We start from the raw sequence: 16,153 nt of genomic DNA, 5'->3' as shown, positions 1-16,153 counted from the left end.
TGAGCTGTTAGGACATGAGGAAATGAGAAGCTAGCACAAGCTACAGGAGAAGTTAGAACAAGCTAGGAGAAGGAGACAGTAGAAGCATCGAGGAGAAGCTACTTTCTGCGTTTTGCTCTTGTTGCAAATATGGTGGACCCGGCATTTTTTGCTTGTGGCTGCACTGACGTGACCTCAGTGATTCCTTAAGCCTTCGTGTTGTGTGTTCCTTCAGAAGTAAGTCTTAAGTCATTTTTCAGACTGTTTGGCAAATGTGACGCAAAAACAGCTGAATTCCGCCACCAAAATAATCATAAAGTGTGGCTTTCTCTCTATCCAGTTATCTGTCCTATACGCACAGTCCCAGCTCTGCCTGTGAGTGGGGTGTTTTTAATGTTGTGGAACGCCTTAGACAGTGAATACATTACCTGATTATCTGATTTTTAGACTTGCATGAGACCATGTATACTTTAGCTTCCTCCTTTCCCCCTAACTCTTTTTTGGTGGCACAAACTTAGAAAAAGCCCCAATCTGCTGAACCAGCTCTTCTTACACATTGCAGCTTTTCATACTAAAAGCAAATCACTGGCTTTGCTTTAGCAGAAGAAACAGATGTGAACTCTGCTGTATGTGATGGTCCAGGCAGCTCGGTGCAGCTTGCCAACCTTTTGCTCAGTAGGACTGGCTTTTCTGATAGCTCTTTAACCTTTTATTGACTAGACATCCATTACACACATGGCCAGTGGTGTTGAAGAGGCGGCAGCAGCAAGTCAGCTATGTCCTTCTAAGGGCCCTCTCTGGTCTACAGGTTTCACATCTGGTGCTAGCACAAAAAAAACCTAAGTATCCTTCCCATTGCAGCCGGCCTCCTGGGAATTGCCTTTCACCTCAGGAACAAATCAATTTCAGCATTTTTTTTGTTTGTTTGTTATCCATCTGTCCCGTCCTGCCAACCTTGTTGCTCTGTTCGACGTGACGTGGCTAATCTCTGACATTCCATTACAATGCAATCGACTTCCTGAGCGCTGTCGCACTCTAAAATTCATGAACACAGTTTTCAGGTTTTATATTAGAATATTCACTAAGACTGGGTTTTGGTTTCCTGGAGAAACATTTGCGGCTGTGTGAGTGAGTGAGTGAGTGCGTGCGTGCGTGCGTGCAGCGGGTGCCTCATTCGCATTCATGTGCATCAGCAAGTTATCAGGGACTGCTGTGCCTCATTGAGCTGAGAAGCTGCTTTCCATTTATTTCTCAAATGCAGTGGAAAGTGATTCTTCTCCTGCCTAATAAAACTTACAAAACTGGCCATGCTGATTTCTAAACTTCTACCAGCAAAAAAATAAAACCTGGCTCATTGGAAAAGAAGCAGGATAATGACATGTGGAAGGTAATTGCTCTTTGATGTGAGGAGGTAAATTCATTTCCCATCAAAATTAGCTTTGACAGTTAAGTTAAAAATACATATATTGTTGAAAGACAGTACAAACCATTAAGGCATGAGCACACTGCAAAATTCATTGTAACTATCTATGCTGCATTGATCCTCTCATCAACATCTGCCATCTCACTAATTAGGCTTCGAAAAGCCACACGTCATTGGTTTTTAGAGATACACAGACAATGTGTGACACTCACAAGGGGGAGCTCATGGACACAATGGGAATTGAAAATCCCTCCCAGATCATATCGAGAATCAACTTCCAGTATGACTGGAAATATGTCCTTAGCCTACTGCACATTAAAAGCTAGAAAAGTCTGAATAAAGATCACATTTCATGAGCTGTGAGTAAATAGGTTCAACAAGTTTTTATCCTTGCTGGCTAAAGATGAAAAGAAAATGGTTCTTACAAGATAGACCCTGGAAGGTTCACTGGAGTGGGATCCAGCGGAGAGCAGCTGGAGCAAAGGTGGAAAGTAATGCAATCAATGGGGATTAGCAAAAAGTGGAATCAAACAGAGAGAAAGAAAGAGAAGACAGGAAGACAAAGATAGATAGACGGACAAGTGTGAGTGAGCGGGAGGTTGTACAAAGGTTCCTCTGTCTTCTTGTTCAGGCTAGAAACTGGATTCAATAAATCCAAAAAAAAAAAAAGTCAGCTCAGTGAGATAGCTTTTCTGGCCAGCTTCGAAAGGTGAACACATTTTCATGCTGAACACCTGCGGCCACGAGAATGGAGGAAAGTGAGAAAGCAGAGATCGAGAGGGGGAGCCAGCTAGTAATAAATCTCCCACAGCTTGTGGGGTCAGACAGACGGAGAGAGTGTCAAAATAGTTTCTGGGTGTGAAAGGAAGTAGCGGAAGGTGGCTGACCAACCCCCTGTGACTGACTCCTGCTCTTCAAATCCACCTGCCACATAGCTGGTCATTCACGCTGTGGCAGCAGCACGCCACCTCCGCTTCATTTGCATACACACATTCTCCGACGTTGCATGTAGAAAGTGCGTGTGTGACTATATGTTTAGGTGTGTGTGTGTTTCTGAACAATGGGCGAACAGAACAAAAAGGACAAATAAACAGGAAAGTATTCAGAATGATAGAAAAAAAACATGTGGAGAGGGGGGATAGCTAAGCAAGCTAGACAGACGATATATAAGAAAGAGGATTAGAGTGCCAGTGGTGTGAGCAGTGAGAAAAGCTTTCCATTGTCAAAACACACTTTTCCTGACAAAGACTTAGTGACATGCTCGTGCAGCTGCAGGGAATGCACCGCTACCCAAGGAAATTCTTCTCTGTGTTCCTCTTCCTCTTCTTTTCCACATGTTCTGTTGTTTTTGGAATTTGCCAACAGAATTTGCTGTGTTGCTGCCAAGAATGAAGTGCTTTTTCTGTTGTTATTGTTCTCTCAGAGGACATCTACAAGCACAAGCAGGGATGTGCGAACACAAGGCTGAGGAAATGTCTGTTTTTTTCCTTCTTTTTTAGGTAGGTTTTCCCTCTCATTCCTACCCCGTGTTGATGATGATTCACTTGTTCTCTCTCTTCTTCCTTAATTTCCCTTTTACTCTGCATCTTTAACAGCTCACTCTCTATTCCCACCCCGGTCTTTATCCTCCACACTCTATAACCTTCCCTCCCACAGTGGTGATCAGAAGCAGGTGCTGATGTTGCATCTCGCGCTTGAAACCAGCTCAGTGTATCAGTGGGTGGACAGACATGCTGAAGAGCTTTTGTCAGCGCTCACTGTGCCCTGGAGACTGGCCCCGTTTTGGTAAATACAGATCCCTTCTGCAAAACCACGAGCAAAGGAGTCAACAGTATTTGACTCATCAACTGCTGCAAAGAGAGGCACAAAAGCCAAGATAAGTACCAAGACAGCACTATTTTTTATGAACCTTCTGTGGGGAGGCAGGTGCAGCAATCCCTAACTTCCTCTCCTTCTGCATCCCTTGATACTTCAGTCTGTTTGCAAATGGTAACAGACCATGAGAGAATGAAACCTTCTTTAGACGCTTGAAGCACTTTTTCCCAGTCTTTAATGCACTTCATAATCCTCCTGAAAATGTCCATCAGCGGAGTTTGACAGCGTCTCAAGTCGCAAATGAGCTGAATGCCTCAACTTTAACCAGCTTCTTCTTATCCCATGTCTTCACAAGGCTAAAGAGAGATGTTTCACAACTAATTAATGCACAGGATGGTTGAATAAAATGCGTAATGAGGCTGTGATCACAACGGCGTGAAAGCAGGCACTACTGGAGGGGAGGGGACGAGTACGCTTCCAGGAGGCACAGAGCTTCACAGCTATTAGCCTGTCATAGAAAGAGGGCTGATGGGGACACAGGAGGTGGTTAGGTAAATGCTTGTTTATCTATTTGGCTTGCTCTCAGTGTGTAACTTAGTGTCCTTTGCCTACTCATCTCTAAATGTATAAAAGTCCAGTACTGTTGTCATTCTAATAAAGTAAAGTACTGTATATCATTAGAAATGATATATATGGTGCAGTGCAAGGTCTAAGACTTGCATCACTGTATACTGCATTTGTGCAGAGATTAAGGCCATCAAGTTTTCTCTAAGAAATGAAAGACAAAACCTGTTGGTACAAGACTTTCAGGGTGATGGCGACAACAGAAGTGCCACGACTTAATGAAATACAGAAGATGTTCAACAAAACATTGTGAGCATCATCCCAGCAAGAAACTGGAACAAACAGTCAGGTGCAAAGAGAAAAGAAAAGAAAAAAGAAAAAAAAACTTGCTTTCTCAGCACAGCTCGTACAGCAGGATGAATGGGCTGCACACTAGCTGCTCTCTAAGCAACTGCTCATTACTCAAAACACATTGGTTGGTGAGTAAGAGGCCCCCACCACTCCATTATTCAGCCTCACTTTCATTCTACACATTAATCCCTCATGCCAACCTTTTCCATCATCTACCTTAAAACACTGCCAACAAAGCTCCGGAACAAAACTGTTCTCTTCTCAGCATGCATAGAATTTAAAAAACAACAACCAAAAAAAACAAAAAAACACAGTCAGCCCTGCCAGCGCTCACCTGTGCAATCTCATACAGCAGCTTGTAGTGCTCCTCTCGCTTCTGTAAAGTGCACAGATTGCAGCCCATTATAGTCGTCGTGGAAACGCCAGGCGTCCAAATCTCCCCGAGCAGTGGCGGTACGGACACAGGGGGTCACCCTCCACACTGGAGCACTCGTTCTCATCAGTCACTCCTTAGCGAGCATCTCTTGCAGGCGTCCCATTCACACGTTCACAGTCATAAACAGCCCCAGCTTAGAGGAACAGAAAGCTCCTGCTGAGTCTAACGAGAGGGTTCAGATGTGTTGTGTGAGGCAGCAGCTTCAGCAGCGGTACAAGTGGCAGGAGCCGTTTCAGCATCAGCCGGGATGTCTTCTCTCTCCCTCTATTTCAGCCAAACACACACACACACGCTCACCCACCAGAGTTGTGACTCTCGTTTACTGAGACACTCCCCCCCCCTTTTTCCTCCTCGGTCTCGGCGCACATGACTACGCCAATAACAGCTCATGAATAATGAGGGAGAGCACTCTGATATTCATGAGGAAGGTGGGAGAAGGGGAGGAGTCTGACATAGAGAGAGGAGTATGTTGGGGCAGAAGCGCTGCTCGATTAAAACCGAGGCACAGTTACACAATAAGCTCCTTTGTGTGAGCAGGTCCGATGAGAAGCGAAGGTAGCACTGACAGCACAGAGATCGCACACTGTGGGCTCGTGGGCACTCAGCTGTGTGCAAATGTTCCTGCATCGGAGAGTATTGTGTGAAAATTGATTTGCTTTATGAAAGGAAGCTGTAATTGCATAGAATATCTTGTTTAATTTCTGATAATAAAAATTTTAAGAACTCTTCTATTTTTGGAGCAAATCATTGACAGATAAATGAGGAATTCATTTACCAAAGCCTAGATAAAGGTAATAAGCGTTAGGTGCAGCCCGACTTACGATGAAGAGAATCAGCATTGTGATCCTTCTTCATCCTCACATTACAACATACAGATTTTTTTAAGACTAAATACCGCTCGTTTATTTGAATGTTACAGCACACAACTTTCTTTCAAGTAAAAGATGAGGTGACCCAGACAAGTTGTGATGAAGAGTGTACATTTTTTACATATTCATGATTCACGCACCACAGGTGAGGTTGATAATGGGCATCCTCAGAGCAAATTGGCAATCAGCAAACCCAGAGACTTGAGAGACAATACATCAACCGCCGCGGTCCCTCAAACTGTGATAATTGCGAGACAATAGACCTTGGTTATTGTCTCCGCTCTGGAACTCCCTTTCATGAGCAGGAAGCTACACTAACGAGCAATAACTGTTAACAAATTGGCCTCCCAGCCAACAGCAGGGCTGGCTGTGCTGGGTACAGCTAGGGGTGGATGAGCGCTCATCAGCTGGCTACTGGGCATCCCACCCCTAAGGGACTCCATAATCCGATTTTCTGGGCTTTAATTTTGCTCTGCTGCCTGGAGGCAAGCCAAACAGAAAGCAACATCACTATAATGAATAATGCCATCCACCGTCCTTCCTCTTCCTCTATAGCATCCAACATGTCTTCAAAACCAGCCGCTCCTCAGCCTGAAGAAGCCACAAGGAGTGGGTTTTTCTGCGGTTGCCAGGCAATATCAAATCCATGAAGAGCTGTTCACTAAAGTGTCAATTTGACATCAAAGAGTCTTGTTGGGCAACTGCGGAGCTAAGGCATAATACTGCATTTGATGAACAGAGGTGCTGTTTGCTTGCGGTACAATGGACTATAGAGAAAATGTGACTCACAGGCTGTCTTCTGAAATTGCATATCAAGGACTGAAGCTATGAAGTGTGAGTGAGCAAGTCGCACTGCCCATGTAGTTGCCTGCAGTCAGCAGAGATGGAAAATGTAAAACCACCAAGGGTGAAATACAATGCTCCCCTTTGCAAAGAAATCCAAACGTTACACTGAAAATCTATTGTCTTAGGACTGGAACGCCATCACCTCTGTAATACTCTCCATGACCCCTAAAGGTTGAGATGCTCATCGGTCACCCAAATGGTCTCTCTCATCATCTGTGAAGCGAGACAGATCCAGCAGCCGACGGTCAAGCAGTGCCTCAACAGGACATGCAGATTGAAGGATGCTCTTTGAGGAGAGCATTTAGTCTAATAAAAGGTGCTCCAAAGTGCTTTATGGCCATTGGGTTTACAGTGTGTCGGGGTGAATTTACCTGAGACTGCATTTCCAGAGCAACCCGAGGGCAAGATTGGCACATTATACTCAGATTCAATAAAACTATTTACTTTCTAATAAGGTGAAGCTCTACCGGTTGTGTAATTTGTCTTCCTGTGTGTCCCTTGACACTTTGGAAGTTATGATTGATGTCAGTGATGAAAGAAACTTAATAATATGTGTTGTTTAGCATTTATATAGAAAATGAAAGGAGCTATTGTGTATTAAACCTGTATTTCATATTGATAAACAGTTACTCTGTCTCCTTCTCGTGTCCTCTTGGCTTCCCAACCGTTACTCTCTCCTCCTATCCGGCCATCGTATATCATTCGCTCTGTCCTTTTCCGCGCTCGGGAAGAAGCAGCTCCTCAGTTGTGTTCATTCTCAGTTATGAGCCTCATATCATGGGGAACAGAGAAGAGATTTAACCTCAGTGTACTTGATAGATTTTGAGCCGTCTTTTTTTTTTTTTTTTTTTTTACTGCATTCCTCACAGACTGATATTTGAGCTCACCTTAAACCTGCAGGCATAACCGTAAGCTAAGTGAGCTACTTAACTTGTAAACATTTGAGCCCTCAGACATGCCTGTCTAGTGCACTCACAGACTTTTACTCTGTCTCTCTTGTCTACCACGTGTACACAAAACAGAGCAACACAAACAGAGCTGATCAGGACACTGCAAGTGTGGACTATGAAATCATAATTATTCCCCACTAATAGCATTTGTATTGATTTCCTGTCCTGGGATTGATTCCACAAACCATCACACGGCGCATGAAAGTTGGACCAGTTCGATAGTCTACTGCATTTGGTTCAACAGGCTTACGTGCATTACATCTGAACTTTAAAGACGGTGAACAATTTTTATCTTCCACTGTAGTGCACATTTTTCAAGACACCTGTGGCTGCCATCAACTTCTATTACGAGTAATGACATTTGCAGCCGTTTAGGTTTAAGAAGAGGCTCATAGAAACTCATTTTAACATACCAAGAATAGATGCACAACTTAGGTCTGGCTAGGACAGAAAAGTAGGGATCATCCACAGATAGTAATAAATAAAAAGAAATTGGTATTACCGCACCAGTACATGCGAACAGCAACCAGAAACCAAACAAGAGAGCATCTTAATGGAGCTGGAGATTTAATAAGAGGGAGTTATCGCTGTGATTACTTGTCTGTGGTAACATCTGTCAGGAATATTAAGTGTCCCCACAGTGTTTAAAACATAAACAGGTTTATTAGGCCAGCTCTGACACATGGGGTAGGTGGAAATCTCTTTGATCTGAGCACTGAAGATTGAAATCCTGTTCATGTGAACGAAGAGCCGTGGGGATCAGAGAGTGGTTTGTGATTTGATGTGTGGCTCAGATCTGATCGCATCCTGCCACCATAAAGCAGTCGCTTCTCCTGGGTATCCATGTGACCTGATTTGAGAGTAATTAGATGAGGGCCTTTTATGAATGGATCATCAGGGCAGCCAGCTTCCCTCATGACAGCTTTGACAGGAACTGGCCCAACATCCACTCACAAATGCACAGGTGGATGCTAAAAAGCCACTGCAACCAGACCGTGGGAAGCCGACCAAAACATCTTTCTCAATGACGCTAAATTATTAAAGAGGTGTGAATCTTTAATTCATGTGGGAACATGACCATGGCTAAAAATAGCACAATAAAAGGCTACCTTGCATGATAGCGCATGCAAGGTTGCTTTTCAAGCTAAATGGTCATCTAATTTATGGCCTACAAGGCTATATTAAACTTACATTTAAACACAAAGTGTTTAAGGCTTTACTTTCAAACCTTTACATATTTGCTGATGAATTACTCTGTTGTTTGACAGTGTGATCCGTACCTTTATCAATTAATCTGACCACATTTGCCGAGCTAATGACGAGCGGTGATATTACTAATGGGTACAACCGAGTGGTTCCTTGCAATTTGTCATGATTTTATGCTGATATGTACTCTCAAAAAACTTCTGAAACAATATAGCGTAAGCAACAGCATGGCAATTTCATTCCATGTTGTTTTGACAGTTGAAAGTTGTTTTTTCTGCCCATGAGTGTCTTCACTGAGACATTCCATCTCCACCTACCTTTCAGATCTACACAAGCAGCATAAAACCGACCAACGACAGACCACTCAGTAAGGATTTCCAAACTGAAATCTGATTATCACTGGTGCGTACCGACAGCCTGATCAAGCAAAGCACAAATCAGACAGGAGGCTCTATGTTTTCTCAACCTGACGTTTGAATTATTTAGGTGACACTGCCAGGTGTTGGTAAAGCTATAGGGAGACAAAAAGCAGGAGAAAATATATGTGCTGTTGGGATAATATTATATATTATTATAGATTTCAAGCTATGTGTTTGGGGACAAAGCACAGTGGTTAAGGTTGACAGTAGTTGATTAGTAGTTGCTGATGGCATTATTATATTAGAGAATTCTTCCTCACTGAAAAAAAAGAGGAGAAAGAGAAAAGAAAAACAACGTTAAGGCTATTTTCTGAAAAATATGTTCATCGCAGAGGGCTCCGCACAGCAAACAATCTGCAAACAAAACAAGATTTTTCCTTTACACCTTGCATTTTGAGCTGCTATCAAGTTAGGTTTCGAGATCAAAAGTTCATGGTTACCTTTAAATCATGGTTTCAGTTAAAACCTGTGCATATAGACTCCTACCAAAGCAACCGCGTGTTGTTAATCATGTGTTGTTAGCAACTAAAAGTGTGTGGTGGTGCATTTTTCAGGCAAGTCACATCCACCTGCCAGAATTGATCTTGTTTCTTTTGATGTTGCTCCGTATGAGACATTCAGTCAAGTTATTACCGAAGCAATCACTTCTAACCACTGTCTCCTACTTACATTCACAGTCTGTAACTGGATACGCTGCTAAATTAAAGATGTAAACACTAAACCCCAACTAGAATTACATTTTTACCGTTGTTGTTGCCACGCACACTCTTCTCTTCTAGAGCATTTAGGAAATCCAATTACTACAACATATTAGAAATATTTCAAGTGTGAACCAGGTGTGGTCCATGGTGTAAGCAGTGAATGTAACATCATCTTAACACATGTAGGAGCGATGACCTTTTCAGGGAGGAAACGTTCAACTTGATGCTTTAAGCTGTCGGAACAGAGTGGAATGAGGGCAACAGTGAGTGAAAGACAGGCAGTTTTCACCACCTTCTCTGCTTGATGCTCCTGTCTGTTTTCATATTCATTCAACCCGAGGCAGCAGAGTGTGTGGCCCACACCAACTGCCATGAAAATACTCATAACCCCATCACATCGTGACTCCACAACACCACCCGTGTAGCAGCACACCCTCAGGACATCCTGCACTGCTGCACCTGCCTCCCTGCAGCTCTGGTGGAATTTAGGGGAAAATGTTTGCTTCCTTATGTTTAGCCTCAGTGGTTGGTAAAGTTCCCCCTGCCTTTCGGTAAACAGTAATACTTCCAGATGCATCCACAGGCACTCAAACATAATATGAGCTGGCTGTTAAGTATGTCATATATCTGTTGATCTAACAGACAGAAGGGAGATTCATAATGATACTTATGGTTATAGAGCTACATCCCAGTCTGAGCTGTGGGCACACTGTTTTTACCGTTTCATCAGACACACAGTATCAAGACTTAAGAGATCTGCAGCTGCAGTGTCTAAACCTCACGTGGACAGATTTAACAAAGGAACAAAGCTTATTCAAAGTAAGGTAAAGTAGAGTAATAAAAGATACTGACAACAACATAATATCACGTGTTGCTGCATTTCAGATAGAGAAACTGAGATGGAAAATAAAATTTTGGATACATTTTTTTAAGGAGGACAGGAGTGTAGCAGACCATTCATCGTGTATTTTTCATCCTAAGAAACACTTTAATACCCCGAATTTGTAGATCTAAAATCCCCAAAACGGTGGAACGAGAAACGTATGCTTTGAATATATTCACTTAAGTTTCTATGTTTATTTTTCTTAAAGTGTACTTAAAACAAATGAACAGAATTATTTGTCACAGAAGCTCAAGGTGGCAATTCTCATTGACAACTGGTACAACAGTCACGTCATTGATTTCAGTCTCTGAGGACTGCTGGCTGAGTTTTCGTCAATACGCATTCAATACACCTTTGATTGTAGATGAAAGTTTTGTGCTCCCGAAGAGAAAGCCACAATCTATAGAGACAATCAGCTCAGAGGGCGAACAGGTTAGACTCCATACCAATGTTCTCTGCTCCGTCTATTCATTCTTATGCTGATCGCAGCATTAAGAGAAAACCTGCAACCTCTGATTGTATCCTATCAAGTGTCTTTTGAGGCAATGTCACCAACAGGTTATCTAATTTTAGGAACACAATAGAAGCGTCCTGACATTTGTCCCCAATGTCATTTTGAGACAAAGTCACTTAAAGCGCATCAAATGGCTGTCTGACAAATCTGCATTCCAAGCGCCTTTAAGATAGAGGGCAAAATATTGTACAAAGCACTATGTGAACATTGAAAGTGTGCTTTGTCAGCAGCCTTACAGATGCCCAAAACACTATCTATTCATTATAAAACAAATTCTAACAATTAATTGTTATGTAAAAGAAAATGACCAGAATCAGGAGCTCTGTACGGCTCCTCTGAGTTTTGAGCTTCCCAGTTTTTGTTGTTTTGGCTCTGCTGCTCCTATGTGCTTCTCTGTTAAACTGATTTCATGCTTTCTTTCTCTCAACCAACAAACCGCAAAGTGGGCATACAAGCTAGTCAAGATAGCAGGAAGATCTACAAGCTAAAAGTAACTTAAAGGGGTGATGGAGACCAAAACCAAGCTAAAAGCAAAAAGTGATCAGAAACACGAATCCAAATAAACACAGATGTTTAGTAAAAAAAAAAAAAAAAAAAAGGAATATTGATAGAACATTTTTATAGATGTATTCTGTTGTAGTTCTATCAAAATCTGTTCTATTTTTGAAGAAACATCACAATTTGCACTGGTGCTAACATTATTTTGGTACTAGGTTTACCAAAACTTACTGATGCACTTTCCCCAAATTGCTTCAATTTGCCTCAAATTGCTTGAGGAGAAAAGCAATAAGATCGTAGAAAGTTGAGAAACAAAATCCATGTAGTTAGACTTTGACAGCATGACATTAATTTCTATTTGCTCTATAATGCAGCAGCAGGCCACCACCTGTGCTCTTTATGCACTACGTATATAATTAGTGGGCTTGTTCATTGTGTTCTTCCAAGCGCTTCAGCTGGCCTGGGAGATGTACACCCTTTCATTTCCCATATGCAGGGCTTTTGTTATTTATTCATTTATCTATTTTTGTGATTTTGTTTCTTGCTGCGCCAGGTGGGACAAAGTGATCGGCGTGTCTGAGGATGAGTTAAAAACCTTCATCTGAACTGCACTGCTCCAGAAACAGAATGGGCACAGATCCAGAGGTAATAACAGACCTGCAGATGGATAACATGCTTTTTTTTCCCAGCACACAGATTAGTCTGGAATTATGATGATACCCAGGGGGCAGGAATCTTATTTTCTGTAGTCCTGATAAGAAAACAAGAGCAGACTGCAACCAAATGGGAAGAGAGGAAGAGGGAGATGTGTGTGATTTAACATGCTGTGCTACATGCTGGTGTGTTGGCACGGCAGTTTAGGGGACTGCATCAGATAGGGTCTGATGGGTAATGTCTCAGTGATGGCTGTGACAAATGACATCTCCCGTAGCTTCTATTCGCAATTCTTACAACCGCCTTTAATTAAGCGTCTTATTGTCTTAAAGGTCTTTAAATTCAGATCACACATCCACGCCATGTGTACTTACAGTATAACAGCAAAGCAGAGGAATATGCAGATTTATTGGGTTCAATCTTTATCCTTCTTACTTATGTTGGGTTTCAAGAAGCAAGTTAGACGTACGATATGGGGGTTGGATTTAGGCAACAACCCTTCTAGATGAGGAGCAGAACTCAAACTAGTTGGTTAGGGTTAGAAAAACGATCCTGGTTCGGGCTTGAACAGATTCTTTGTGCAACCATTATCGTCATGGTCACAGTTTTTACAAAGACGCCCTCAAGACCACAGGAAGATGCCTATTTTTCCGTTTCAGAGGGTCTCCACAAAAACATCATAATGGATAAGAGAAGCTAACGTACTGTTTCGGCGTGGAAGTTCTCCAGTGTAAAGTAAACATCTTAAAGCCTCTTACAACTGTTAAAGCCATCAAACACACAAAAAAATCTACAGATCAACTAACTTACAGAGATACTTAAAACTTAATCACATTCTGCAAAAATGTTTGAAGAAGCTAGCAAAGGTAAAGCAGCTATATTCTAAGCTAGAGCACAGAGCAGCCACAGGCCAGGAGTCTCTTCAGTCTTTCACTTTTGATCAAATGGGATATACCACATTTTAACTTTAGTTGTATGAACAAAGAACTCGCTCAGCCCAAAGCGCAGCAAAATATCAGATAGTAATGAATCATGAAACTTGAAGGACATGAATTCTGCATTCATTTTTTGCCACCCAGGACGACTTTTAAAGTTCTGTATTTTAGTGGGAAATTTGGTTTGCATGTCCAATATGTCTTGTGCTGCTAAACTTCCATCCTTCCTTTGGCTAATGAGCCAAACATTTTTTACATGTTTTACATGTTGTTATGTTGTGAAAGTTATTTTCCATTATCTTTGAAAAAGAGTGCCTTGAAGTATTTTTACATTGATGCTTTGTGTGTTTTGCCAAAGGGTGCCATGACTTCTCACCAATTTTTTCAGAAAAAAAGATATTTTGATGCAGTACATTATAACAAGCCTGCTAATAGTCTTGATGATTTCTTAACCATACCCATGTAGGTTACTGTTAACGCAGTAGGGGGGTTACTCCTGACAGCACAGTGACAAGACTCTGAAGCTTTCAATCTCCGACAAAACTGAAACCATGTCTGTCAGATCACGGTTCGTTTCCCACTGTGAACTGAAATTTCACCTGCCTGGATTACTGACATTTCCCCCCGGTGCAACTCTGAAATATACCCAACTGGGATGGCATTAGAACTCAAGCCTATAGCTTGATTATCATGTGTGTAGCATCAACATCAAAACCCCTTCAAACTGAAAATGCAGACTTTGTCATCTGGTATAGGAGACAATTTCACAAAATAGCTTTACACTGAATTCCTCCATGCGATAACTTTCCTGTAAAATAGCCCTCACCCTGGATGAGAGTTACAAGTATTACGAGACACAACCACTGTTTCTAAACAAAAACATTTTAAAAAACAATAATAATAAAACAATTTAATCAAGAAATCATGAGGAAAACATCCACAAATTCCACTTTGTTGTGTTACTTGAAGTTAATGAGGTTCATATTTATTTGAGGAGAGTTTGATCAAAACTGAGTTGATGTATTTTTTATGAGAAAAACAATTTCACAAACCACTGAATTTTCTGATTGTTTGCCCCTCTGTTATCTCTGACAGAACAAAGAGTAAAGGCGTCAAATCCAAGGACTTGATCATGATCAAAGAATATCAAATGAAGTCAATCTTTCACATGATTAGGAGTTTCACAATCAGAATGTGAAATTGAGACATGACCAGGTTATTTCTCACATGTATGAACAACAAAAGTCAAGCAGTAGATTGCTCTCGGCTGCCTGTGATCGTGGATGTTTCAAAGGAAAAACATCCTTGTTGATTTGCCCCCTTGAGCGAGAGGAACAGACACAAACAGATAAACAGAGCCGGTCGCACGCCGTCACTGTCTGTATCTCCAGCACCCTACATTCTAAAGGAGAGCCATCGATTTTCTGGTTACAGTCAACATTAAATTATTAAATGTCAGTTGATAAAGTGTTGGGGTCTGCAGGGGCTCCTCTAGGATGGCTTTTCTCAACTTCACATTACCATGGCAACCACAGATGTTTGACAGAGCTTACGACAAAGAATTCCTCTGCATTTTGAAAAATGGGAACCTTTTTAATGGAAGCTAACCGCCCCACTTCGAAATGAACTTTGAAGCTAGTTGAAAAGATTTGTACTTTCATGCTCAGTGCAACTGCTGCAGCAACAGAACATTTTATAGACACAAGCATCGATGGAGATGGGCAAACCGTGGTTAACAAGCAATAAAATCAGAGCTCTGAGACTACACTGCAGACAAAAACTACTGCATAATCATATAAGGCCGTATTTCTTTGTAACAGCTGCTTAATGAGATCATACATCATAGACATAGTGTTTCATTGATTTGTCTTTTATGCTTGATGGACTTTGAATAGCTGCAGGGCAACCTCGCCACTCATGTGAGACAAAAATTCTGCAGTATCACAGGACGCAACGCCCTTAAAAAAATAGGATTGTTGTCCCGCGCATCCTTTAGAAATCAGATGGTGTTGAACAGATATTGCAATGTCGGAACTATAGGGGTGACCCCCTATGTGTAGACACACACAGCAGCACACAAGGATATAACTGTCTGTGTATCCCAGAAAAAATGTCCATAGGGGAAGTGAGGTTGTGCCCTCCAACCGCCTGGCTCATCACTGAATGGAGTTAATCTCAAGGTTTTGGGCCACCACAGGTCAACATATCCTCTGTTTGCTTTGGTAAAGAGAAGGTCAGGGAGTGCTCTCTGGCCAAGACACTGTTAATACACTGGAGATGAATTAGCAACCCCCTCTAGCAGCCCTCTGGGAATAGTTTCTGCCTCACAGCACACAGCAGATTAAACCAAAGGTGAACAATATTCACAAATCAGCCAATGGTTATGAGGAAAGAGGCAACACTATCTGTCAGACCCCCACCACAGTGGGCTTATTGCACACTCTCTGGTCCATTGAAACAAACTAGATTCTGCTCACTGGATGTGCCGGTTCCATGTTTTCCATTTTTCCACCTGAAAAATCAGACAAGAGGGAGTCTATGCTACAAGATCACGCTGCTTGAACTTTTTGGGTGCTGCTATAGAAATTAAATACATTGCTCATATGTGTGGTGTCTATTCAGCATACTGATCGTGATTGTTATATATTTCAAATGTGAGATGATTGTCCAAAATAGTGATGTAAACATCAAGCACGAAAAACATCTCAGGATGCATTTCAGAAATATGTATGTTCCAGCAGGTAGATGAGAGCCCATTTTTACTAAGATAGGGATTACACCGTTTCTGCAAAAGTTGCTCAAGCATAAGAAGGACACATATTAAGTGTTGTGCTGTTGAAAAAAAGTACAAGTGAAGGCTGTGCTGATATTGTTCTAAAGGAAAAGACAGACAAAGATAAGGAATGACAAACCATCGAGGAAAAATAGTGTCACGGTGAATGTTTTGTTAAAGTAGCACTCACTGGAGAAGGCATGCTGAAAAGTTAGCTTTAGTTAGGCATCCGTGTGCTTCCATGCTGATTGCATTTTCTAACTGAAGACCACACAGCTGAGTTCATACTTTTGGGAGAAGATGACGAGGAGAAGTAGAAAAAAAAAATTAAATGAAA

The 16,153-nt window shown here is 41.8% G+C and overlaps 1 protein-coding gene across 2 annotated transcripts in view; it reads right to left on the bottom strand.

Annotated features, from left to right (window-relative positions):
• The window catches only part of LOC142384197 (PDZ domain-containing RING finger protein 4), a 131,598-nt gene that overhangs the window by 48,546 nt on the left and 66,899 nt on the right, over positions 1–16,153 (bottom strand). Inside the window, exon 1 of one of the 2 annotated variants that reach the window (XM_075470252.1) lies at positions 4,467–4,833. The exons of the other annotated variant lie outside the window; for it this stretch is intronic. Coding sequence (XP_075326367.1) covers positions 4,467–4,535 — 69 coding nt within the window. The 5' untranslated portion in view covers positions 4,536–4,833. Of the gene's footprint in view, positions 1–4,466; positions 4,834–16,153 lie in introns of those variants that run through there. 2 annotated transcript variants of the gene reach the window in all.

Source organism: Odontesthes bonariensis, chromosome 7 (genome assembly GCF_027942865.1).
Source record: "Odontesthes bonariensis isolate fOdoBon6 chromosome 7, fOdoBon6.hap1, whole genome shotgun sequence".
NCBI classification, from domain to species: domain Eukaryota; kingdom Metazoa; phylum Chordata; class Actinopteri; order Atheriniformes; family Atherinopsidae; genus Odontesthes; species Odontesthes bonariensis.
Note: the sequence above shows the minus strand (reverse complement) of the source record. Positions and strands in the feature narration are given on the sequence as shown.